Genomic DNA, 26026 nt, shown 5'->3' on the forward strand with positions numbered 1-26026 from the left:
CCCCACCCTTCATGTCCTGAATTAACACCGAGTCCTCTTTATCCCGAGACCCCACTGCCTTCCATATTTTTTTCGGTATCTTTTTTTCCCCTCATCTGGAATGACCACATGCTTCTCTTTATTCTGTGATCGTAATCGTCGTGAACATTTGTTATCAAGATGACCATATTTCCTACAGAGTGAACAAAACAATGGTATCGTGTCGAAGATGACTTCTTGAAAATGGCTCTTCTCTAACCCTGGAATACCCAACCAAAATGAATGCTTCAAAGGTTTTGAAAAATCCATTTCAACACAAATACGCGTTGTCTCCGGACAGGTCACACACGTTGTTTCATTGTCCCTCTTCAAGAATCAACCAAAACCTCCTCCAATACTACGCAAGATTGACTCATGGAAAAAATTCGGAGGTAACCCCAATAAAGAAATCCAAACCGACACCCGCGGTGATTCCTCTTCTTCAATAAAGTCCGGTGTCCACTAGAAAACCCGATACGACACACCCAAAACATCTAAACTTCCCCTGGCCATAACACTTATGAAATCATCCTCATTCGACATCTGAACAAGCACGTTATGTGGATTCTTCAACTGGCCAATCACAGGCACCGATTTCAACCCCCACCGATTTTTAATATAACCACGAACATGATCAAGTGAAGGTCTTCGATGTAAAAATTTAAGAACCACCTAGAACCGAAATAGCTCTACAGATTGGTTGATCTCGGCCTTTGAGAACAAGAAGAACATTTCTCCATTGTTAAACTTGCAGAGGAATATCAACCCCTAGAAGAATTTGTGGTCGTGCAACAACAATATTTGCATATCCCACCACAGACGATTTACCAGACATGCCTCCAAACAAAACACTCTTCTTCCCCTCGTCAAAATGAAGCAATCCCTCTACCACAACACCCTGCCCTGCCTCCAAGGACGAAGGGCCAGTTGCTGTCAACACCATGCAACCCTACCATCATCGTCAATCCTAGAGAGAAAAAAATTCTTCATGCCACGTCATCTATTTTTTCTTCTTTTTATTCTAATAAGACAGCTACTTAGGCACCGGTTACAACTTACTTTTTGAGTTATGTTATTTGTACATATTTTAGTACGTAAATACACTATTTATTAACACTACAAGAAAACTTATTTGTGGCTTGCTATTTCTTGCTAAAATGAGTCTACTAAAACTGCTTATTTGTAGTCATTCTCGCTACAAATAATCTGTCATAAATGCTTATTTTTTTGTAGTGATTGTGAGACTCAACAATTTTAAAAATAAAATCAAAGTGAAAATATTTTGATATATTTCAAATTGTGCAAATTGAGTTTTTTTTTTTCTTTTCATATTGAAAATTCCTATTTATAAACTGATGTAGAGGATACACGTTCTATATTGCTGATGTGACAAGATTTGATTTATAAAAAAATTTATAAATTAAAATTTTACAAATCAAATCATGCTACGTTAATAATTTGAATAATATATTTTCTATTAGCTTATGAATTGAACGACTCTTTCATATTTTGCGAAATTATTTACTAAAAAATAAAGAAATGCTTGGGATCCCGAAAATGGGTCCCGAACATTTCTCTTGAAAGGTTTTTATATATTTTTTTACTTAATAATTAAATAAATATTTTTTTAATGATATTGTAAATTTTTTATTTTTTTTAAAAATATTTATGATAATTAAAAAAATATATAAAAAAAATAAAAATAAAAAACTGAAATGCACTATTTTGGACACAATTTTTTGGTGTATTGCCACTCAAAAAATAAAGGGGGTATGTATCATGTTGAACGTTAGATTTGAAAATGGGTTGGGGAAGGCTTTTTGATGGATGGGTAATAGAGCCGAAAAAGCGAAGCTAGCTGGGCCTTTACCCTTTGGTTGGGGCTCAACTCGACACAGCTCGACTCAGCATCAACTCGACAATAAGAAGACTACACACTACAAAACCCAGCAGCAGCAGCAGCGGCAGCAGCCGAGCCTCTCGACTCAGCCCCCAAAACACTCTTTAAAACGGCGGCGTCTCGGTCTAGCTCGAGCAACGCTACGCTGAAGGCCGAGCGTGTGGCGAGTTGAGCTAACAGATCTGTAAAGCCTCTCGGCTGGAAAATAGCCTCTTCTCTTCTCTTTCTCTGCATAGCAAATTCAAAAAAGCTCATCTTTTTTGCTTCTCTCTCGGCTCGGGGCTCAGATCCGGCTCTGATCTTGCGCCGCCGACCCAACTTTTTCCGCCTTCGTTCTTCCCTCCATTTCCATCTCTCTCCGAGTGTTTTTTTTTCACTATGTTATCGTAAGAAGTCCAGTCTACTCCTCAATTCAGTCCTTCATGGTGAATTACTCACGTTGGAAAAGAAAACCCAAAACTTTTTGTTCGCTATTTTCTATTTCGCTGCGTTTTCCTTTTTGTGAATTTCTTCGTTTTGTTCAGATTGTGTTTCTTAGCACTGAAAGCTTAAATTGGGGAGAATTTCGTACGCAGAGTTTCCATTTCTAATTAATTTTAAGGTAAGAAAGATTACAAGTATATACAGCTACTGTGGACTCGCTACTTCTTTAGAAATTAAAGCTTAAATGGTGCTTAAAATATCTTTCAGACAGGAGCTGTCAGTGCTAAGGCAGGGAACCGGATGGATTGGACTTCAAATAATGCATTGAAACCTTTCAGAGGTATTGGAATTCAATATATAATCATGCTTATATTTTGTAACTCGTGAAAAGAGAGGTCTTTTTCTTTTGGGTAGTGCCACTGCATACTAAAGAGTAAAAGTGAGATGCTGGTGATGCATTTTATTTGTGATGAATTGTATATACTCAGTATAGGTTCGATTTGCAATGTTATGCAAAATTAGGAAAAAGTTAACTTCTCAAACATATTAAGATACTTTTTTTTGCCCTGAAAAAAAAGGGTAGGAGGAGCCGATTGAAGCTGTGCCTCGTATGCAGGCGTAATCATATTAGCACTCTAACCCTGGGACACCTGATGGGAGGAATATATTTAGCTACTAAAAATAAGGAAGATACTTGTAAAAAAAAATAAAGGAAGATATTGATGTCGATCAACTTTCCTACCTCTTAATATGGTGGATGGCGACTTGACAATTACTACTTAAATGCTGAATTACTACTATATGCAAGTAGTGAAGAAACTACTCTTAGATCAATTGTATGCCCTTGTGTATTATATTATCAACTGTTTCCAGGGATTGTTCAGTGAAAGCCAAGTTTCTTTTGCTTCTTATATTTGGTAATTGCTACTGATGAGTAGATCAAGAAAATTCAGGGTGTTCGTTTTATAGTTTGCTGCCATTAGACGTGAGGAGTACATGGATATAAGATTCAATAATCAGTCTTGTTATGTAGTTAAATCATATATGACATTCTTGATAGGAATTGTGCTAGGTAGGGATGAATCGATAAAATATTCCCATTTTCTTTGGTACAAAATCTAACTTATAGGGTTATGAAAGTGCTTTTCTTCGCAGTTTAACTGGGTTACAATGACATTCCTTATGGTCTTATATTCGAGACCTAGGGTTGTAACTGTCCTTTACATGTTAATGTGTTTATCAGTCAACTTGAGTGCTATTGCTTTCAAGGGTCTACTGATCTCAGACATGCTGCTTTTTTTAATAAGTCAAACAATTTTATTAAGAGCACAGGGTTGCAACCCAAGATTTGTTTTTGAATGATCATTGACTGCTAATAACATAGTAGATCTCCTGATGTTATATTTGAGTTTCTGATAAGCTGATATCGTACTCTCATTAATGAATAACGGGCGAATCCATGAATATTTTTTCATTTCTTGCTTCATGATGTAGATATGGAACCAAAATCCGTGATGGATATGCCACTCATTCCTAGCATTGATCCGATAGATATTGGATTGGGTTCTTCAGAAAAGGGAAATTCTATTACAGCAAAACCGAGAAAGAAGACGATGACATCAGTTTATCTCAAGTTTTTTGAGACAGCTCCAGATGGGAAAAGTCGGAGGTGCAAGTTTTGTGGACAGAGCTATTCCATTGCAACTGCCACTGGTAACTTTTTTTTGGGCACCTGCTTTCTTGTTGTGGTTGTTTTTCTTGATGGTATTACCATTAGAACCCTTCCCTCCTGTTGGTTGGAACAGGTATATTGCCCCTGTGGTTCAAGGGTTTCAATAAACATAAACAAAATAATTTGAAAACAAACTATTAATATATTGCATGGCGCTCCATAAGGGGTTCAGCTCTTCTGGTATGATTGATTATTAGTTGCAGATTCAATCTATTCATCATAAAAAAGAGCTTTTCTTGGGCTATGCATATTTCTCATTAATAAAATCCTTATTTACCGATAGAAAAAGGGTCGTGTAGATTCAATCTCAACACATTGTAAGATATTTTTACTAATCTAACATGTGGTAAGATATTGCAACAGAAATGGTTATTTGATAGATGGATTTGTGTTTTTCTCTTCCTTTCTCTTAATTTTTCATGTTTTAAGCCATTGAACTTTGGCATATCATGAGCTTATAAGGAACAATCGAACAACGGGAAATGCATAGCCCCAGGAACTTTTCCTATTTTTACTTAAAGAACTAAAACAAAAAAAGGCAACATAAGTCTCCAAAAATTACCCCCCAACCCCCCCCCCCCCCCCCCCCCCCCCCCCCCCCCCCCCCCCCCCCCCCCCCCCCCCCCCCCCCCCCCCCCCCCAAAAAAAAAAAAAACAAAACAAAACAAAAACAAAAACTCTGGTTGCAATCCAATCCAATGTATATTCTATAGATCTGTCCCTGGGCTTGAACTATGACATTCTGATGACACATTTGTATGTATCTCACTCATTTTCCTTTCTTTTCGAAGGTAATTTGGGAAGGCACCTGAGTAATCGGCATCCAGGATATGATAAGTCAGGAGGGGATGCAGTTAGCAATTCAGCACCACTGCCCATTGCTGTAAGCAAGAAGTCTCAACCTCAAGGGAAAGTACCTCAGGTGGATTATGATCATCTAAATTGGTTGCTTATTAAGTGGCTCATTGTAGCTTCTCTCCCTCCTTCGACCTTGGAAGAAAAGTGGTTGGCAAACTCTTATAAGTTTCTGAATGCATCAATCCAACTATGGCCCGGTGAGAAGTATAAAGCAGTATTTCGTGAAGTTTTCAGAAGCATGCAGGAAGACGTAAGAGCATCTTTGGAGCACATTTCTTCAAAGTTCTCGATCACACTTGACTTCTGGACTTCCTATGAACAGATTTATTATATGAGTGTCACATGTCAGTGGATTGATGAGAACTGGTCCTTCCAAAAAGTGCTTCTTGATATATGTCACATTCCTCACCCTTGTGGGGATGCTGAGATTTATCACTCCCTGGTGAAGGTTATTAAGATGTACAATATTGAGAACAGAGTCCTCTCCTGCACCCATGATAACAGTCAAAGTGCCATGCATGCCTGCCATACTTTGAAAGAGCATTTGGATGGTCAGAAAATAGGGCCATTTTGTTACATCCCCTGTGCTGCACGAACTTTAAATTTGATCATAGATGATGGATTGAGAACCACAAAATCTGTAATCTCTAAGATCCGGGAGTTCGTGCTCGAGTTAAACGCATCCTCAGAGATGTCGGAAGATTTTATTCAATTAACTACAGCATATCAAGAAGGCAGTTGGAAACCTCCACTCGATGCTTCAGCACGGTGGAGTGGAAATTACCAGATGCTAGATATTGTGCGCAAGGTACTTGCTCTGATCATTTAAAACCTCCTGCCTTAAGATATGAAAAATTCACAAACGAAAAGTCTCTTTATCTAAATATTAAGGCAAATAGAAACATTTATAATATGCACATGAAAATTACTCCTTGTGCGCAAGGGACTGCAGGCCTGCACAAATAATTTTCGAAACAGAGAATCGTTTTTTGCTGGCACTTCATATAGTTCTTTCTTTTTTCCCAAAGGAAGTACTTTTAATGACTGCCTTGAAGTTCAGGGGATAAAGGAAGTTTGCAAATATTCCATGTGACACTCACTAACTTGTAAACCTGGATGCATGACAAGGGTGAAACCCCTCTATTTGTTTTTAATTTATGTTTTGTGATGTGTACACATTTTTAGCCACACTCTACTACTCACAATTTAATCAAGTAAAATAAATTGCCTGATGTGATCACCATTGAGATTAGGGTACTACCTGCACCCCCGGACGGGGGCCATCCCGGCCCGCCCCCGACCCTGCCCACTAGGTGCCCTGGTTCGGATGCCGGGTCCGCCCACCCCCGCCCACTGCCCCCACCCAAGGCGAAAAAACCAAACAAAAACCAGTGAACCACCAACCAAAACCAACCAGAGATAGAGAGAGAGAGATACCGGCTGGGGGCGATGGCGAGAGGGAGAGAGAGAGAGAGAGAGAGAGAGAGAGATTGCAACGGCGACCGGACACCATAAAAAAGAGAGAGAGAGAGAGATAAGGAGCGGAGGGGAGGGGAGGGGGTGGACACGACTTTATAACCAAACCTTATAATAAAATGACGTCATTTTATTAAAGAAATTTGTTTTTTTTTTTAATATATATGTGTATATATATATATATATATTTAAGCAGCCGGATGGGGGAAACCCCGGGTGGGCCTGTGCCCAGCTCGGGCCCTGTCCCGGTTAGGCGAGGGCGGGTGGATAGGTGGCCGAGCCCTGCCTCCCACCCCTAATTGAGACAGTCTCCATTTTCTGTGCATGGTGGTTTTAAAAGAAAAATTATATTTTGGCCCTTAGCTGTTGAAGTTTGCTTTGTCAGAGTTCAAATATTTGTGTATTGAGAAAGTTTTGGGAAATTGTTTTTTGGGGGTTTGAAAACAGTGTCAGATGCATAATTTTCTCATGATATTTGCTATTGGTCCAGGTAAAACAACTGCCTAATGTAGCTCACGTGTGTGTGTTATGTTTGTATGTTGCTTTGTGTGTGCACCAAACCCGCATCGATGTGGTGGCTATTGATGAACTAGGCTTTTACATATGAAACAGGCTAGTAAGTCTATGGATGCTGTTATCAGGAAGTATGAGGAGACACTAGGCAGTAGGATGCCACTGACCTCCACAGAGAAGAATGTGGTCAGTATCATGCATCAATATTTAGAACCTTTCTACAAAACCACAACCAACATATGCACAAACAAGGTGCCCACAATCGGGCTGGTTCTCTTCTTCATGGATCACATCTCCGAGACAATAGCTGTCTGCAGAGAATCCCGTCACAGCCCAGATTGGCTAAAGAATGCTGCTGAAGACATGGCTATAAAGGCCAGAAATTACAATAACCAGGTTTGCAACATATTTACATACATGACAGCAATTCTTGATCCTCGAATCAAAGGAGAGCTAATTCCCGAAAGTCTCAGCTCAGACAATTATCTTGAGGAAGCAAGAACTCATTTCATGAGAAACTATTCTACCACCCATTTTCCATCCATGACTAGTGGTTACAGTGCCCAAGAGGTTGAAGATGGTGGGAGTGTCTCTTTTGCAGAGGAAATTGCTCGAAAGAAAAGAAGGGCAAGCATGAGCACTGCCACTGATGAACTCACTCAGTACCTGTCAGAGCCCCCAGCTCCAATACCAACAGATGTTCTGGAGTGGTGGAAGGTTAATAGTACACGCTACCCCCGACTTTCTGTTATGGCTCGAGATTTCTTGACAGTGCAGGCAACTTCCGTAGCACCTGAAGATTTGTTTTGCAGCAAAGGCGATGAGATAGAGAAGCAACGATTTTGCATGCCGCATGATAGTGCACAAGCTCTCCTTTGTATCAGGTCATGGACTCAAGGTGGAATCAAGTTGAAGTTCAAGTCCACTGAGATAGACTATGAGAGGCTGATGGAATTGGCAGCTGCTGCTTCAGCAGATAATAGTAATGCTGGTTCTGAGAAGAAACAAAAGTGATGACAGTGACACAGCATTGCTTGGTGTATTATGGATATTTGCCATCCATTTCCATTACAAAGAGAGGGAACTAACCCAGAAAGATAAAGAAAGAAAAGAGTCATATCTTGAGATGGCTTCGTGTAATTACCTTCCCATCTCAGGAGGGGAATGGGTGTGCAATTGGCATTTTGCTTTTCCTGTATTTATTAGGTGAACACTATGTACTGATGTACAGTAAAACTGAAAAACGCTAACCAGAGACGGAAACAGATTATAAGTGTATCTGATTATTTGAACATACGAGTAATGTGATGAAGCAGCCAAGCAAAATCTTGTTGGTAATGTAGCCTACCTTTTTTGGAGCTGAAAAATATGAAAAGAGAAATAATACTTGCAGTCGTGAGTTTATAAGTGCTACGCATCATTTTAAAAAAAAAGTGAATAAATATGAAATTCACATGAAAAAAAAAAAGTTAATAGTCGATTTTATTCTTTTTTAAAGCAACTGCACGGTACTTTCACACTCCACGACTGTACGTAACATTACTCATACTTTATACATGCATTGTGTTATGTACAAATTGAAATCCTAGCTACTCTTTTTATAAGAGACATTAGTGTTTTATCTTTTAAATCTTGTTTCCGTACATGGATTGACGTCCTAATCTACATTTTAGGAAGTTGTGCTTTTGCTCATCCATGACATTTTCTCTCATTGTCCACATTCCCAAACGAAGTCTTTTTCTTTTTTTTATTTTTTATTTTTTATTTTTTTTGACGTTATCTTTGATTTTCTCAACTCATACCTTTTAACTTTTAAAATCAATGGATTATAGATGTTGTTAAATTAGAGAAGTTAGAATCATATGCTATATGACTCTTCATGGGCACAGTTCTTTAACTCACAATATGAAGGGTTCTAGTCCTTGACTTTCCCACCACTTTAATATAACACAAGGTGAGAGAACCAAATTATTCAACTAAATTTTTTGGAGATCAAATATGCTAATATTAACAAGTTTTTAGAGGCTTTGTTTATTGTACAATAACACTTTGTTAGAGTGGACCACATATTAGAAGCATTATTCCTTTAAAAAACTTTTCGACCATTCTAAAGACTGCTATGGCAGGTAGTTTTCTTTGAGGGTGGCTCTACCGCCACCGCTGGTAGCTCCCAACGGATGCTCCGCTAGTTCATTTTGTATTTTTTTTTACATATATTTTTTTTACACTTTTAAATATTTAAAAAAAATTCACAACATTATTAAAAAACACTTAATCATTAAAAAAAAAAAAAAAAAACTCAGTGGGAGCTACCAACTAGAAGAGCAGCGTTTTACTTTCTTCTACTCCGACAGGTTTTTTTTTTTTTTAAGAAAAAAATCCAATGAAAATAAAACTACCTTCCATGTTAAACCGATGAAAATCCAAGCAAGAGACATATTTAACATGTGAAATATATGTAGAAACAAGTTTTTACCAATTCCTTAACCCCCATCCGTCTGGAAACTTGAAAGCCAATAGGCCACCATATACAAGGGAATATTCAAAATATGGGAGAACTTTCAGGAGAGGCAAAATCGTGCTCTCTTCACTGAGTCGTATTTACTAAACAAAATTCAGATACCATCAAAATTGGTAAGGCGTAACAAATGATAAAAGATACCACTAAGTGTCGGAAAAATTCTTAAGTATCATTTCTAGGGACAATCACAGTCGTCGATGAATAGCTTGATTGATCCAAAAGTGCACCTCATGCAGAATTTGTCTATATGAGTAAGTGGTCTCTAAGATACTCGCGCACAATGACCGGCACACTAGTGGTTGGGATCTACAATAAGAACAAGAAGGGAATCAGCAATACTAAAACTTAGAAAAATCTCAAGCTACAAGAAGAAATGTCTGATTCTACATCTAAATGACTAGACATGTAGGTTTTTTTCTTTTTCTTTTTCTTTTTTTCTATGTCGGGAACCTCTCCAAGGCAGGGCCCTTTAGACCCACCCTGCAGAGTAAACCTCAGTCCTGGGCACCACACCATCGGAAGTTTCCCTACACAAAACTAGTTAAATCACTAGCTTTTCACTAGGGGGTGTGACCCCAAAAGATTGTTGTGTTGAACATTAGACCTTGAAGGGAGTGACATCCCAAGACCAAAGAGTTCACCACTTGTAGTTTTAACTCGTCTCTAGAATGTATTTCTTTGTATGTGCCAACAATTGTATGGTTTGCGTTATAAGTAACAACTCCAATGATGATAATAAATAAAGAAGTGAGGACTACAACTAGAAGATCGAAATTATTAGAACACGGCTTACCATTCCATAATCTGTGATAATCATGGAGATATAATCTGGAGGAGTACAATCATACCTGTTACAGTGTTACAGCAAGTTGAGTGTAAAATGAAATATGAACATTGAGGAACAACTGAGATATTTTTCTTCCAGGGATAAACCTTACATTAAATTTAGAAGTTGCAGATTTCCCTTATTGGCCCAATTATTCAAATAACTCACATCAGTTCTTCCTGGGACTTTTGCAATTGCCTCTGGATCACCTGCAAGAAATTTAGTGTGCTTAGCTTCGTTCTGTTGAGAAAGTTTTCTTTTTCCTTTTTTTCCCTTTCTGATTTTTTTTGGGGGGTGGGGGTTGGGGGAAGGAATTATCCAGTTTAGAACCATAATAGAATCGAAGGACAAAAGGCAAAATTTACATCAGCTTATATAGGATAACATACCTAATTCATTAGAGCAGATAGAATCAAGCTGTACTCTTTCATGAAATTTATAGGCTTCACAGCAGACTAAAACTGGAACATGGAAAGCATGAGCAACCATTGCAACAGATGCAGTCCCCACACTCGAATATACAGTTCCATTAGACAATACCGAGGCAGCCCCCAGAAGAACTCTCGTAACTTCATGCATAATATAAGAAGTGGCATTTATATGACAATATGTACAACCCAGGCCCTTTGACACCAGCCTACGAAGTAGTGATTGACCTTCAAGCTTTGGCCGCGAGTCTACTACCACAACACGGAACTGTTTCCCCATCTCATGGGCATATAACAGAATCATCTCAACCACACTTGATGATCCATAAGTGAGAAGAACATCTCCATCCCTAATCTTTGTAACTGCATGCCCAACTATGACCTTCCCCGCAAGTATTATTTTTTCATTTATGAATCGCTCGATATCTGAACAAAGTGCAACTTTTGCTTCTGATTCAGAAAGAGTTGGAGGTAGCTTTGCTATACGGCTCTTAACAAACCTAACTGCATTTCCCATGCTGATAGAAAGTGGTCTACACTCAATGAAGAATGACACATAACTGCTGATTTTTGCAGTTAAATCTCTCGCAAGAGTTTTTTGTCGTGGTGTGGAATAGTCAGTAATGGCTTCTTTGAAAGCTTGAAGCATTGCAATGCAACGTGCATTACCCCCGGATATATCTCTGGCTAAATACTGTAATCCAACCTGAAAAGAATTCATTCGAAGTAGGTAATAAACTATATTTCTCTTTCTGCAGGTAAAATGGAAAGAAATTAAGGGCCTGATGGGCTCAGACAGTTATTAAATCTAAAACTCCGATCGACATTGTTTTTATTTTCTTTTAAATAGCAGAACAACTATGGAAAACAAAAAGCGAAGATGAGATCAAGAATGTTCAAGAATGTTTAGATTGATAAAGATTGGTTAACAAAAAGACAGGTTAAGACATTTTACACCATAAAATATTTTTTATAAAATTACATCACTGAATTCAGCACTACACAAGGGATATACATTAAAAAATGCAATAGTTAATGAGGGCCATGGGATCAGGAATGCAGAAAATCTATAAAAGGAAGAACAATCTGTATTGCTGTGCACAGATTACGTCATTGAATTTTATTTAAGAGCACAAGCGGCGCTACCCAAGAACACGGGGGATATACATAGGAGATCGCCTAGTTAAGGAGGGGAGTGGCAACAGGAATTCTGAAAATCTAACTACTACAATAATTTGAACATAAAGGTTTTAAGCTCCGGTAATTAACCCTAGAACACTGACGATATACATAGGAGAACGCTTAGTTAAGGAAGGGAATGAAAACAGGAATTGAGAAACTCTGCAAAGGAAAAAAAGCTCATATTGCTGTGGACAGATGATCAGTCAAACAATGATTTGATCATAAAGGTTATTAGCTTCAGTAAAGTAATCTCGCGGTCTTCAAAACTATGGGCATTGTGTTCAAGTTACACAATAAAAGTTATTTCTTTGTTATCACTAATCAAACCAATTGATTTTATTTTTTCTGGAAAAATCATAATCAATAAATCAAAATTATTACGAGAAAAACCTCAACGAAACAGGCCTTGACCACGCCAACATGCAAGAAGCTCCACTACTTCCTTAGGCATCACCCAAAATAAACCTGTCCAACCAATAAACTCATACCACAAAGAGTTTGCCACCTCACAATGTAAAAACAGATGATTTACAGATTCTCCATCCTCCTTGCACATGACTCACCAATCGGCTATACACAAACCATGTTTTCTAAGAATATCTGAAGTCAATACTTTCCCTAGAGCAACCACGCAACCGAAGAACGCCACCTTAGTAGGTATCTTCACCCTTCAAATGCTTTTCCATGGAAATACACAGCCAGAATGACAATTACGCACCTTATAATAAGAACCGACTGAAAATCTGCAATTTCCAGAATAGTCCCACAATAGCCTATCCTCTCTTCCCTGCATCACTTTTGAATTATAAATCCTTCCCAAAAAATCTGAAACAACATTAACTTCCCAGTCATTTGGATTTCTAATAAAGCCAACATTCCATAAAATATAATTATCCGTACATTGAAGATAATCTGCCACAGCAACATTTTGATCCCTTGCCAGCCTGTGGAGAGATAGAAAATCTGATTTAAGAGCTGATTCCCCACACCAAATGTTATGCCAAAAAAGAATCATCTTCCCTTCTCCCACCTTAAATTTAATATGTTTAGAAAACTCCCCCCAGCCTTTCCTAATAAACTTCCATAAACTCACCTCATACTCTCCTCTAACTTCTTTAGAACACCAATCCCCCCACCCACTCCCATATTTAACAGCAACAACATTCTTCCATAAAGCATCTCTCTCTTCATGATATCTCCAAAGCCATTTCCCAAGGAGTGCTCTATTAAATAACCTCAAATTTCTAGCCCCCAACCCTCCACTAAAAACTGGTTGACAAACCTTGTTCCAACTAACCAAATGAAACTTCTTTCTCCTTTTCCTCCCCATAAGAAATTACGATAAATATTCTCAATTCTCCTAGCAACCCCAGCTGGCAAAGGGAAAAGTGAAAGAAAATATGTGAGAAGATTAATATGTGAGAAGATTAGACAATGTACTCTTTATCAATGTAATTCTTCCCCCTTTAGACAAACATATCTTTTTCCATCCAGCCAACCTTTTCTCAATCGTCTCAATCACCCCATTCCATATCAAAACAAATTTGTGAGAAGCACCCACTGGAAGACCAAGATCTTCAGCGGCAGTGAAGCAATCTTACACTCTAAAATATTAGCCAAATCTGAAATATTGCCCACAGCACCCATAGGAACAATTTCAGACTCTGAAAATCAATGTATCATAGGTAAAAAGAAGATGAGATAATTTAATGTTATTCCTTTCCTCATTTCCCACCTCAAAACCTGACAAGTGCCTTCCTTCACCCACCACTTCCAACGCTCTACTCAACACATCCATGACAAGGACAAAAAGAAAAGGAGATAGCGGATCTCCTTGTCTCAAACCACGTGAACTATTAAAGAACCCAACCAGAGTGCTATTCACCAAAATGGACAATCTTGACGTCAACATGCAATGTTTGATCCACATACACCATTTCTCCCCAAAACCATATCTTCCAAGCAAATACAAGAGAAAATCCCAACTAACATGGTCATATGCTTTTTCCATGTCCAATGTAATCAAAATACCAGATTCATTAGATTTAACTTTGGTTTGGATAGTGAGATGAGATGAGAAGGTTTTAGATGGAAGTTGAAAGTTGAATAAAATATTGTTAGAATATTATTTTTTTAAATTATTATTGTTTTAGGATCCGTTGGTGTGTATCAACAGTAAAATTCTCAGTACTGATAAATGGAAGCCCAACTAGATTTTTCAACAGCACTTGCGGGTTAAGACAAGGAGCCCGCTATCCCCACTTCTCTTTATTATTGTGATGGAGGCATTGAGTAGAATGACCTCAACCCTGGTTTCTAATGGGTTTGTGACGGGTTTCCCAGTCGGATCCCCGAGTAGAGGACCTATTAATATATCTCATTTGTTGTTTGCAGATGACACTCTTTTCTTCTGTGAGGCAGATTATAAACAGGTCCATGTATTGAAGGCACTCCTACTTTGCTTTGAAGTAGCTTCCGAATTGAAAGTGAACATAGACAAATCAGAGATGGTTCCTATTGGAAGTGTTCAGAGGATAAGACAGTTGGCTTGTATACTGGGGTGCAAGATAGCCGCACTCCCTATGACATACCTTAGGCTTCCATTAGGAGCCGCCTCAAGAGCGGTTGCATTATGGGACACAGTGATTGAGAAAGTAGAGCGTCGATTAGCAGGATGGAAGAGAATGTATCTGTCAACAGGTGGTAGGATTACCCTGATAAAGAGTACATTATCAAATCTACCGACCTATTTTTTATCCCTCTTCCCTATACCAGCAAGTGTGGCGCTCCCTAAAGAGAAACTTCAACGGGACTTTTTATGGGGTGGAATAGACGAGAAGTTCAAATTTCATCTAGTTAGGTGGGAAAATGTATGTAGTCCTTTGTCTACTGATGGTTAAGGAATTAGAAATTTGAGAATTTTCAATCAGGCTCTACTCGAGAAATGGTTGTGGAGATACCATAAAGAACCAAAAGCTCTATGAAAGTTGTTGATTGAGAACAAATATGGTAGCTCATAGGGGGGATGGTGTACTAATGAAGTGGGGCATATGGAGTGGGGTTGTGGAAACATATAAGAAGAGGATGGGAGGTCTTTTCTCACCACAAAAGGCTCTATCTAGGAGAGGGAGCCAGGATCAAATACTGGTACGATACTTGGTGTGGTAATTGTGCCCTAAAGGAGTCATTTCCTTCACTTTTCAGGGTTGCAAGTGCCAAAGATGCATCAGTGGCGGCAGTCATAATGCTAGTGGGGAAACAAATTTAGTGGAACATCATTTTTAGTAGGGCAGCACAAGGCTAGGAAATGAACAGTTTCGAAGCCTTTTTTAGACTTTTGTACTCAACAAAACCGAGAAACCAACATGAAGATTTATTGTGGTGGATACCTACAAGTAAAGGCCTGTTCTCGGTTCGATCGTTTTACAAGTCCCTTACACAAGAGTCTCATGTTTAGTTTCCATGGAAAAGGCTTTGGAAACATAAGGCGCCTCCCAAGTTTTTTGTGTGGACCGCTTCCTTGGGTAAGATCCTCACTACTGATAATTTGAGGAAACGAAGGATGATCATCACAAATTGGTGTTGTATGTGTAGGATTGGGGGAGAATCTGTGGACCATCTTCTTCTACATTGTGTGGTAGCCCCAGGGGTTATGGAATGAGGTTTCCAGCAGACTAGACTTAAGTTGGGTCATGCTGGAGACAGTAATGGCGGTATTGGCCAATTGGACAGACTTAAGAGGCAATCAACAGATAAAGGCTGTATGGAAGATGATCCCCATTTGCATCATGTGGTGTCTATGGCAGGAGTGCAATGAACAGACATTCAAGGACAAAGAGAGATCGATGGAGGAACTTAAAGCTTTCTTTATTAGAACTCTTTGTATTTGGGCCAGCGCTGTTAATTTTAATGGCCTAGACCTTCATGATTTTCTTGTTTCTATTGCTCCTACATAGTTAGGGCATTCTTTGTTCTGAACAAGGCTTTGCCTATTCTTTGATTAATATAATTTATTTACTTAATCAAAAAAAAAAAGATTTGAAAAAACTGAATTGTGATTTGAAAAAGTTGAATTGTTTATTATATTTTGTGTTGAAATTTGAAAAAGTTGTAATGATGAGATGAAACACTCTCTGAATCCAAACGAGCCCTTAATTCTACTGTCCACATATTCGTTAGTAACTAAAACCGAGTCAAGAATTTGCCTCCCTCTTACAAAGGCATTTTTCGAAATCAAAAAATGTTTCCTAACACCACTCTCATACGGGGTTAGTTTGTGGAAATTTATTAGAAAAGGATGGGATTCCTTCTCCAATAATTTCAGATTGAAGGTTGGAGATGGAAAGAGGATTCTCTTTTGGCATGATCTGTGGTGTGGGGATATTGCTCTTAAGCTGGAATTTCCTACCCTTTTTAGTATTGCTAGGGATCATAATGCAACTATTTATGATTCCTATTGTAGTAGTAACAACAAGGTTGATTGGAATATCATTTTTAAAAGGAACGTTAATGATTGGGAAGTGGATGAAGTTAAGGCTTTGCTGGTTAAACTCTACAGTTCAAAGTTGGTGCTAGAAAGAGAGGATAGCATGGTGTGGATTCCTGCTGGAAATGCTAAGTTTTCAGTTTCTACTTATTACAGAATTTTGTCAAGCCAAAGTTGTGTTTTTCCTTGGAAAAGTATATGGAAAGTGAAAGTTCTCTCTAAGGTTGCTTTTTTCTGTTGGGTCGCTTCTTTGGGCAAAGTTTTGACTACTGATAATCTTAGAAGGAGAGGTATGTTTATTGCTGATTGGTGTGTCATGTGTAAAAGGGATGGAGAATCTGTAAATCACCTTTTTCTTCACTGTGAAGTGACAAGATTCTTGTGCAATGAGGTTTTGAGTTGGACAGGATTACATTGGGTAATGCCTAGAGAAGTGGTGGATTTATTGGTAGGATGGAAGGGTTTGAAGGGCTGCAAGAAGGTGGCGAGGGTTTGGAAGATGATTCCTGTGGTGCATTTGGCTTGAGAGAAATGGAAGATGCTTTGAAGATAAAAAAACGCTCTTTGGGAGATCTTAGGGATTTTTTCTTGAGTACATTGAGTTCTTGGGCTAAAGCTATTGTAATGGTGGATAATTTCCGGCTGCTGTTTTAGTTTCTGGTGTCAGTTTCTTTTTGTTTCTGGAAGTAGTAGGTGTTTCCTTTGTATGCGTCCTGTGTACTTGGGCTTATGCCTATTACTTTGAATAAAATTATTACTTATCAAAAAAAAAAAGATCATCTTGAAAACCCCATTCAATTTTCCATTTCTATGTCTATATTATGTTCTGTCTATTCCACATGTGATGGGAGAGGTTATATGTTCGATAAAGAGGAGAAATATCCAATTTTCTATTCAGAGGCTTGAAGCCTAAAGAAAAAAACCACTAATGTATCAAAAAAAGTAAATTCTTAAATGGAGTACCTTGTATACAGCAGGATGCACTGAATCAAGTTGGAAAAATCTTGACTCCAGATCAGGAAGCTGTGTTCCATGTTCATACTGAGGCAAATGCCGAAACAATTCAACTCTGTTTCTAGCTTCCAATTGATTGAACACCGCACGTCTTTTAGCCTTCTCTACTCTGCTCTTATCATCAAACTGCATACGTGGAGGAGGAACATCTTTCTTCCTTTCTTTCTCGGGTGGACGATCACCTCCTTTCTTGTCAGAAGCTGCAATTGAAGACGCGACTGGAGGAGCATCTTTCTTCAGTGAAGGCTGCTTCAAAGGTTTACTCGGAACTGCCCCCCGAGATACAGCAGCAGATTTATTACCCTCTGCTGTATGCGTGTACGTATGTTTTTCACCTGCATGCATGCTTGTATGTGTTTACATCTATGAATAGGTATATACAATACCACTTTGTATCTTTGTATGGAAATGGTTTATGTAAGCATTTCTCATGCTACTTTTTGATGCAAGCGTGCATGAACACACACATGCATCTGCCATCTGTAAAAAAAGATCGGTAACCACAAGCGAAAACATGCTCAAGCTCACAGCAATTTTCTTTTTTTTTTTTTTTTTTTTTTTTTTTTTGAGAAGGAAAACTATATACTACCAAGGAGGAGCTTAATCAAAAGCAAACAGTAGAAAAATCTTCTGGCATCTGAGAAACCATTAATTTAAAACCAAATGTTGGTTTGTTTACATGAACTCTAAAGACTTACTGAATTTGGTTAAGATTTGAATGCAATCTTAAATAAATAAACGATTAACAATTACACCAATAACATTGATATAACCCATTACAAATATACCAAGAAAATCAGCATCCAGACTAGATATGATAGGATATGAGTCCAACTGTCATGTCTACCATAGCATAAACCATGACAGGGTATGGGCAATAATCAGAACAGTTTATGTTAGTAAAAATTTTTAAGTTTGACAGCTCCATTCCCAAAAAAATATTTGCTAAGAAATTTTACCCTCAAGGAAAAGTTGAGCAGAAAACAAATATATCTCAAAAGATTTAGTAGTTTATGAAATTTCCATTTATTAGTCATATCATCTGAAATTGCATGAATCCAACTTTCATATATACCATAACATAAACTATGACAGAAAGTGCAGGCAATAATCGAACAGTTTATGCTAGTAAAAATTTCAGTTTGACAGCTCAATTCCCAAAGAACATTCGAAAGATCCTTTCTAAGAAATTTTACCCTCAAGAACAGTTGAGCAGAAAAAACAATATCTCAAAAGATTAATGTTTTATGGAATTTCCATTCATTAATCATATCATCTGCAATTGCATGAATCTAAGAATGCTCAGTCCTGGTCATGACAAAGGAATGGCCATTCTTAAAGATACAATGCAGCTCACTGCAATCTAGAAAAGACAACTAAATTATTCCACAAGATGATCACATGTAGCATCCCAACGAAAGCCCAAGCCACATCTAAGCCTATTCTCCAAAAGGACTAGTCAATGTGACAATTGAAGTCTCTTGGAATCATCATAGAGGAGACCTTCTTCCACCCAAGCAACGTGGGATTCCATTCATCACATTTCTATACTCAACTAGGATATTACAATCTCTAATAACTAAAACATCCCAAGAAAACTCATGCCACACCTAGAGATTCTAGGCCTATACTCTAAAAGGATTAGGGCTCGTTTGGATGCTTACAATATCTAAGAATATCTATCAATAGTAGTGAAATGATTTGTGAATAGTGTAATGGTTTGAGTTAAGATGTTTTATTGGGTTTTGGAAAATAAAAGAGAAAAAGTTGAATAAAAATATTATGAAGTTAAAAAAATATTTAAATATCATTTTTTGATATTATATTTATTTTAAATTTTGAAAAAAATTTATTGCTCGTGTTTTTTTATTTTTGAGTTTGGAAAAGTTGTAATGATTAGGTAATGATTAGATGAAAAAGTTGAAAATTTGAAATTGAAAATGTTGTGTTTGAGTGATGTTTGGAAATGACATATCTAAGAATACTTGAGAATTCATTATATAGGTTACAAATTTCACCCTCCCAAGAAATGTGGATCTCATTCACCACTTTTATATACTCAATCAAAGGTATTATATAGTAAGAAAATAAATGACAATTAAAGACGATCAAGGAGAAAACACCTTGCCATGAATCCTAGCTCCATAGAACAAAAGCAAGACAAGGTGGTGAGAGTCTGCCCGCCTAGCCAAGGATGGACAGGGGGTTTGGGGAATGTGAGGGTGCAGGTAGGGGCGGAACCAGAAAATCTGGCTAGGGGGGCCAAGTTAAAAAAAAAAATATTTACGGGGGGCCAAATACTAATTTTCAGATAGTCTACCTTATAAAAAACACCTTTCAAAATTATTTTTATCAAATTTTGATAAAAATTATTTTTATCAAATTCTTGCAGGGAGAGTGGCTACCTGCCTACATAGGGTGGTATTACCCCTACTTTATTTCCCGGCAAGAAAGCAACATGCACTCAAAATTGCCGGGCCCAAAAAAAAAAGTCCGATCCAACCAAAAACTTCCATCAGCCAAACATAAAAAATCAACCTAAATCTTCTAAAACATTAAAATATATATATATATATATATATGATAGAGACCCATGCGTCTTTGCAACCAAACTTGGCAAACCAGAGGCCCGAGACTTGTCAGTGTCTAGAGAAGAAAAAAAGAAAAGAGGAGGAGAGAAGCTTGGAAGAGATGCAGGTTTAGCCCCGGTTTGGATTGGTAACTCATCTCATCTCATCATTACAATTTTTCCAAATTCCCACACAAAATATAATAAACAATTCAACTTTTTCAAATCCCAAAACAATAATAATATTCTAACAATATTTTATTCAACTCATTTAAAAGCATCTCTACTTAGTCAGTCAGATTTAAGATGTTTATATAAGTATATGTATAATAGTGTTGTTTTTGAAAGATAGGTTTTTTCTTAACATATCTAATATAGTATATATCTAGGTTTTCTCTTTAATATATATGATATATTATATATCTTAATATATATGCAGGGGCCCATACCTCACCCGCCCCCACCCGCATGTGGTAAAAATACTCTAAAGGCCGCCTGTCCATCCTCTAGCAGGATGGACAGATAGAGCAGGCAAGGTGAGTCTAGGTGCCCAATGCCCCACCCCTAAAATAAAGTAAAAAGTTCAAATGAAACAGACCCATTTCTCTAACAAAATAACTATTAAGATAAAGCAAAGAAGTCAAGTAGATAGTCAACAATGGAATAACATAAATATAAGCTCAATTCAAACCTTTTGTTAAAGCTTTTGCGGCTCTTTGGGCCTCCTGCATGGCACGTCTTTCAGCTTTGGTTGTTTTTGCTTTCAGTGGCTTCAAGCTAGATTGCGTCTCATTTTGCACTTGCACAACAGCTTTTTCACTCTTTTCTGCAATTTTGTTGCAAATTCAACAAAGGATCAAAACTCAATGGATCCACACAATCAACACATTTGAACAAATCAAGAACAAGGAGCAGATACTAAACAATCTCAGGAACGAACCAGCATACAAGCCAAGCCTAATAAGATATACTTGATCAAATGTAACTTCTACGGGCATGAGTAAGTTATCAAACCAGGCACTCCAGACAACCAGCAGCAAAAAATAGCTTTAAGCCAATGGTTAAAACTTTACAAGTCAATTTTTTTTTTCTTTTAAAAAATAAACTTAACAAGTCAAATTAATTATTTCACAAACATGCTAGAAAGACTTGGGGGTCCCTAATACTTTACAGACGGGCATTATATACTGCAACAAAATCAAAGTGGGCTTGTCGGAAAACCTCTTGGTCCCAAATAACATTCAGGAGATATCATCCTGTACTGCCTTACTACCCCGATGTCTCAGTTGTTATTTTTTGTCCTAACATTCCAAATCCAAATTACACCATCTGGTTTCAACCCCAATTCAATTATACAAAATCTCAATTCAAACAAATACAATCAAACATCCCACACACACAGGCACGTAACATAAAAATTTTAAAATTACAATTTACCTGGCACTTTAGCAGACTTTTTCGATTTTTCCAACCCAGGCGGCGCAGAAGTACTCGCCGAATTATCAGGAGCTTTCTCCGCAGTGGTATCGGGAAGATTCGAAGCGTACTTACGCGAATCGTTCAGCCTGTACCACCCATCTGACTCCTCGGAAAATTCTCCATCCGCCATCCCGATTCGAGCCGAAGGCGACGAAGGGACAGGAGACGATCCCAGCAGAGATTCCGTCGGGTTATAGCTCCCGATCGGCACGTGGTCGTTACCCTGGCGCCGCAAACCGGTCTCCGGGACAGGCACAGCGGGAGTACGGTCGGAAGGGTGACGTGGCAGGGGAATCATGACCGGGGAGAGGGAATTGCCGGCGGGGGACTCGGCGAGAGGCGGTGAACTCGAGCCGGGCGGATTGTTCTGGGCTCGGGCCGGTAGGGGGTTGGCGCCGGGGGCGAAGAACCCGACATGGCGGACCTTAGGGTCGATGACGGCGCGTGAGGCGCGACGCGCGTCCATGGCAGTAAGGTAGTCAATCGGTAGGAGTTTGGCAGTGAAGAAGTTCGAATCAATTGATTAGTGTGGTGGTGAGAACAAGGGTTTAAGGCCATAAAGCAGGATCAAAATGGAAGAAAAAATGAGGTTTAGGGTTCCATATTCGTGAGGGTTTTGGGAAGTTGCGTAGTGAGAAAGGAGGTTGAACTTTGAACCTTTATCAAATTTCTATGATCGAGCCTTTTCTTCTTCTTCTGTTTTTTCTCAAGTTTTTGGGTGCGGGAATGTTTACGTCACCTGAAGAGTACTCTTGATGGGTTTACGGTTGGATGTGATTGGACAATCAATTTCAACTTTCACTTATTTTCTTAGATTTTTTTTTATTAATTTTTATGAGATTTCTTCCGATAAAAATTATTGAGTCGCACTATAACCACCGCTCCCAGAGGCACCGTTAGTAGTTTTTGAGATTTTATTTTTGTATTTTTTCATATGTATTTTTTTTACACATTTAAATATTGTTTTAAAATTAAAAAAATTCATAATATTATTAAAAACTAAATTATTAAGTAAATAAAAAATAAAAAAATCACAGCGGTTAAACAACCGGTAGAAATCATTGATAAGAGTAATATTATTCAAAATGATGTGGCGCCCTCGACTCCCACGTGTTATTTTTGTGGAGTTCGTGACACCGGGATGATAACCACACGGATCACGCACCCCAAAGACCAGTGCTCAAAGTATGTGCAACATACATTAAATGTACAGTAATTTTCGCAGCGGTGAAAATAAAATGGTCTTTCTTTATTAAGTACCAGAATTGTTCATAAAACAGTAAAATAACTTTACAAATATTTTACAGTCTTTCGTCAGATAATTTAAAGAAAGCAAATAACATAAGGGAAACAAGTCTCAAAACGCTGAATAACATAACAGCGACTTAAGCTTTTGGCAGAGTCGGTCCTTCAGGTTCATACTCGAGCTCTGCATCAAACTCTACGGCACCATAAAACGGAACCGTAGGGTAAACACCACTATGAGATTATGACATCTCAACAAGTAATTAACCAAAATAACATCCAAGAGATTTAAAACACATTTATACAAACACGTGTTCCCATGCAGACAAAATAACAACTTACATTCCTTTCCCAAAAATATCATTTTTATTCTTTCACCCAAAAATCCCATTTTTTATCCCAATCATATTTATTATGAATTTACGCATGCACCACGGTCTCTCCTATGGACAGTCCGCACATACTGGCTCTCTTCGTCACATCACGGGTAACGTCCGTGCATGAGACTTCGTAACGAGCGATGCTCAGTTCCGCGCCCAGCACGTACATGGCCAAACATCCTCTAACCTCGCCAGCCAAAGGTCACGGAATCGGTACGAGAGCGTTACCGTCTCGTCCGTTCCCGTCGTCGCCCTGCGACAACTCAGAGGATGTCACGTCAGTCTGTTACCCTCCCGAGTGACCAGAGGAGTTCCACAGAGATAATGTCCCATCTCGGCTTGGGGTCGTGAAACACACGCACCCACGCAACAGTTTCAATATCCAACAGACTTCGTGACATTACCGCAAAATTTAACAAAACGATAATTTATGCTTTTCAACAGTTTATTAGAATACGCATTTAAATAATTCATTTTACAAATTCTCAATAAACGCCGAAACACAATTTCACAAATACACGCATAGTCCCATCAGCCAATCCGGCCCAAGGCCCAATTACATTTAAAATCTCAACAACTTCGACGGCCTAAGGCTCATTTTTCCACAATACCATTTAAAGCCCAACACTTCAACAAATACAATATATTTTCAACAAACCAACAATGTACAATTAAACAACAGTTTATAAAGCCAATAAATACAACAATTTATTTATAAAATTGAGAAATTACAAATAATATTAATAAAATAGAAAATTACATACACACGATGAAATTGATAAAATCTGGAAGATCACATGAAAAGAAGTGCTGCCAACAGTGGCGACGGCGTCTCACGGCTGAACACTGACAAACCGTTCTCTCAACTCACGGGTTGTAACAAAACCAGATGGAAACTCAACAAACAACCCAACAATAATACAAGATTTTGAAAGCACAAAGAGCTCAACAAAATCACAACACCTCACGGATTTACAAACAAAATACACAGAAATAATTAACCCAGAAATGAAAGAGTTCAAGAGAAAGTTGCTCTCGGATCACACCAAAATTTTCGATTGATTTATCCAAAACAAAACCAAACACACTCGAACGGAGATCCCCAAACCATGAGAAGCCGTGGTCTACTTATAGGCCAAATGCGGCGGTTCGAATGGCGTGCGTGTCGCACGGTGGAGGAAGGAAATAACGGCAGCATGCCGTGGAGAAAAAGAAGTCCTCTCGCGGACGCGTGGCACGGCGGCACTCACGGAAGCCATGCCCATCGCCACCGAGGAGCTTGCAGAAGAGCAAGTGACCGTGCGATGCCACGGGTTGACAGCAAACCCTTGGGGTGCATGCCGAACGACACGAGAGAGTGAGACGTAGGTGGAGGTGGCTCTCGGCTGGGATCTACTTTCGACAGCAGCTGCGTGGAGACCGGTGGGAGAAGCAGAAGTGAAGAAAAAAGGAGGAAGAAGAATCGGGAAGGAGAAGTAGCAGAGTGCAGCGCAAGAAGGAAATAAGATGGAGCCCTAGCTCCATCAAAACGACGCCGTTCCATTAGTAGGGACTGGGTTTTCACGGGCCGCATGGCTGGGCCGTGTTCCGCACAAGGCCTGCCCCCCCCTATGGGCTGGGCTGGATCTTGGGTCACCAAAATACACACACACACCCACGGCCCACAGAGAAAAACACATACACACAGCCCAAATAATAAAACAAGCAAATAATAAGCCCAAAAATAAACACAAGTCCAAAAATAAAAAACAATACAAATAATCAAAATAACATACTCTAAAAATAAATTTGAAATAAAATACCAAAACAAATAACATATTTAATTAACACATTAAAATAACAAAATAACACCTCAAAATAATAAGGATTAAAAATTCAAGTGAAACTAGAGATCTCACAAATGATTTGGGCAGATTTAAGACATACAAATTTCTTGCAATTATTTTAATAAAAAAATAAATCTTATTATAAAAAAATTATAAAGGTTTATACAAAATTAAATTATCTTATATAATCTCATATAATTATTATAATTTTTTTAAATTTTCACATAATAAATAATTCACTTTTTCAAATTTTAAAATAAAAATAATATTATAACAAAATTTTATTCAATTTTTAATAAAATATCTCATCTCATTTGAATTGTATAACTAAACGAAAAGCAAAAATATATCTTAGGATAGAATCTATTGTTCTTTGAAAAGACAGTACCAAACTTGCATGTTAAAAATTTATATCTAACATTATTGAATAAGAAGTTTTTGTTATTAAAATAAGAAAAATAATTTACACATTATATTTTTTATAACATTTTATATAATTATGTTTTAAATTATAGATATTTTTATAAAATACTTTATAAAAATAATATCATTTTATAAAAATATCTTAATTTTATAATATTATTATACAATATATTATAGAATATAAATCATTACTCTTAAAATAATTATCATGTCCTGCGGTTGATATGACTTTATGATTTTACCTTTTTTGTTTTAAATTGTGCAATAGTTATGTACTTCACACTTTAAATATTATTTTTTAAGATATGCTAGGTGGACCAATGATTTTTTTGGTGTTATAATGATCGACTTCCAGCTAGTTTACAGCATAGATGATAGAAAATATTCCGTAGAAATATAAGGTATTCTACGAGTTATTCTATTTGTTAACGTTATGTTTCGCACATATTTGAGTCAGGCTTCCACAATTCAGATTTTTTAAAATGAGCCTGCAAAACATAAGAAAGAATGCAATTAAGACGTAGCGACTTTATGGCCAAAGAGTTTCTAATGTCAAAATTAGTAAGTATTATTAGAAGTTTGTAAATAAGTGAAAGAGTCTAGGGATCAGAGAGTTTTCTTGTACCTGGAACTCGCTAATTATATAGTGGGTTGGGGGAGGTGAGAGTCGTCTTTATCTCCAAAGAGTTTGTGTCTCCTTTAATGCTTCTACTGTCAGAACTCTTTA

General features: G+C 37.8%; 2 protein-coding genes and 1 long non-coding RNA gene across 6 annotated transcripts; 1 reads left to right on the top strand and 2 right to left on the bottom strand.

The window, feature by feature from the left end:
• Positions 1 to 858: 858 nt before the first annotated feature.
• Positions 859 to 24491, bottom strand: LOC121243178. Its single transcript, XR_005936072.1, has 3 exons — positions 24145 to 24491; positions 9397 to 9402; positions 859 to 871 (listed from the first exon to the last, which is right to left on the bottom strand). It is a non-coding gene; the product is annotated as an uncharacterized LOC121243178 (long non-coding RNA).
• Positions 1830 to 8258, top strand: LOC121243175 (zinc finger BED domain-containing protein DAYSLEEPER-like). 4 transcript variants are annotated; one of them, XM_041141244.1, is made up of 6 exons: positions 1830 to 2343; positions 2443 to 2519; positions 2609 to 2681; positions 3836 to 4054; positions 4865 to 5739; positions 7020 to 8258. In XM_041141244.1, exons 3-6 carry the CDS (start codon positions 2642 to 2644, stop codon positions 7932 to 7934), a joined length of 2049 nt encoding a protein of 682 aa, XP_040997178.1. In that variant the 5' UTR covers positions 1830 to 2343; positions 2443 to 2519; positions 2609 to 2641; the 3' UTR covers positions 7935 to 8258. The 4 variants fall into 4 exon arrangements, with proteins under 4 accessions (XP_040997178.1, XP_040997180.1, XP_040997181.1 ...); XM_041141246.1 differs by having other exon boundaries at positions 1830 to 2304; XM_041141247.1 differs by having other exon boundaries at positions 1830 to 2102.
• Positions 9378 to 22145, bottom strand: LOC121243177 (translation initiation factor eIF-2B subunit delta-like). The gene is made up of 7 exons (XM_041141248.1): positions 21384 to 22145; positions 20638 to 20772; positions 17327 to 17712; positions 10657 to 11401; positions 10380 to 10476; positions 10235 to 10289; positions 9378 to 9747 (listed from the first exon to the last, which is right to left on the bottom strand). Exons 1-7 carry the CDS (start codon positions 21889 to 21891, stop codon positions 9685 to 9687), a joined length of 1989 nt encoding a protein of 662 aa, XP_040997182.1. The 5' UTR covers positions 21892 to 22145; the 3' UTR covers positions 9378 to 9684.
• Positions 24492 to 26026: the final 1535 nt, after the last annotated feature.

This window comes from Juglans microcarpa x Juglans regia, chromosome 8D (genome assembly GCF_004785595.1).
Source record: "Juglans microcarpa x Juglans regia isolate MS1-56 chromosome 8D, Jm3101_v1.0, whole genome shotgun sequence".
In the NCBI taxonomy this organism is placed as follows: domain Eukaryota; kingdom Viridiplantae; phylum Streptophyta; class Magnoliopsida; order Fagales; family Juglandaceae; genus Juglans; species Juglans microcarpa x Juglans regia.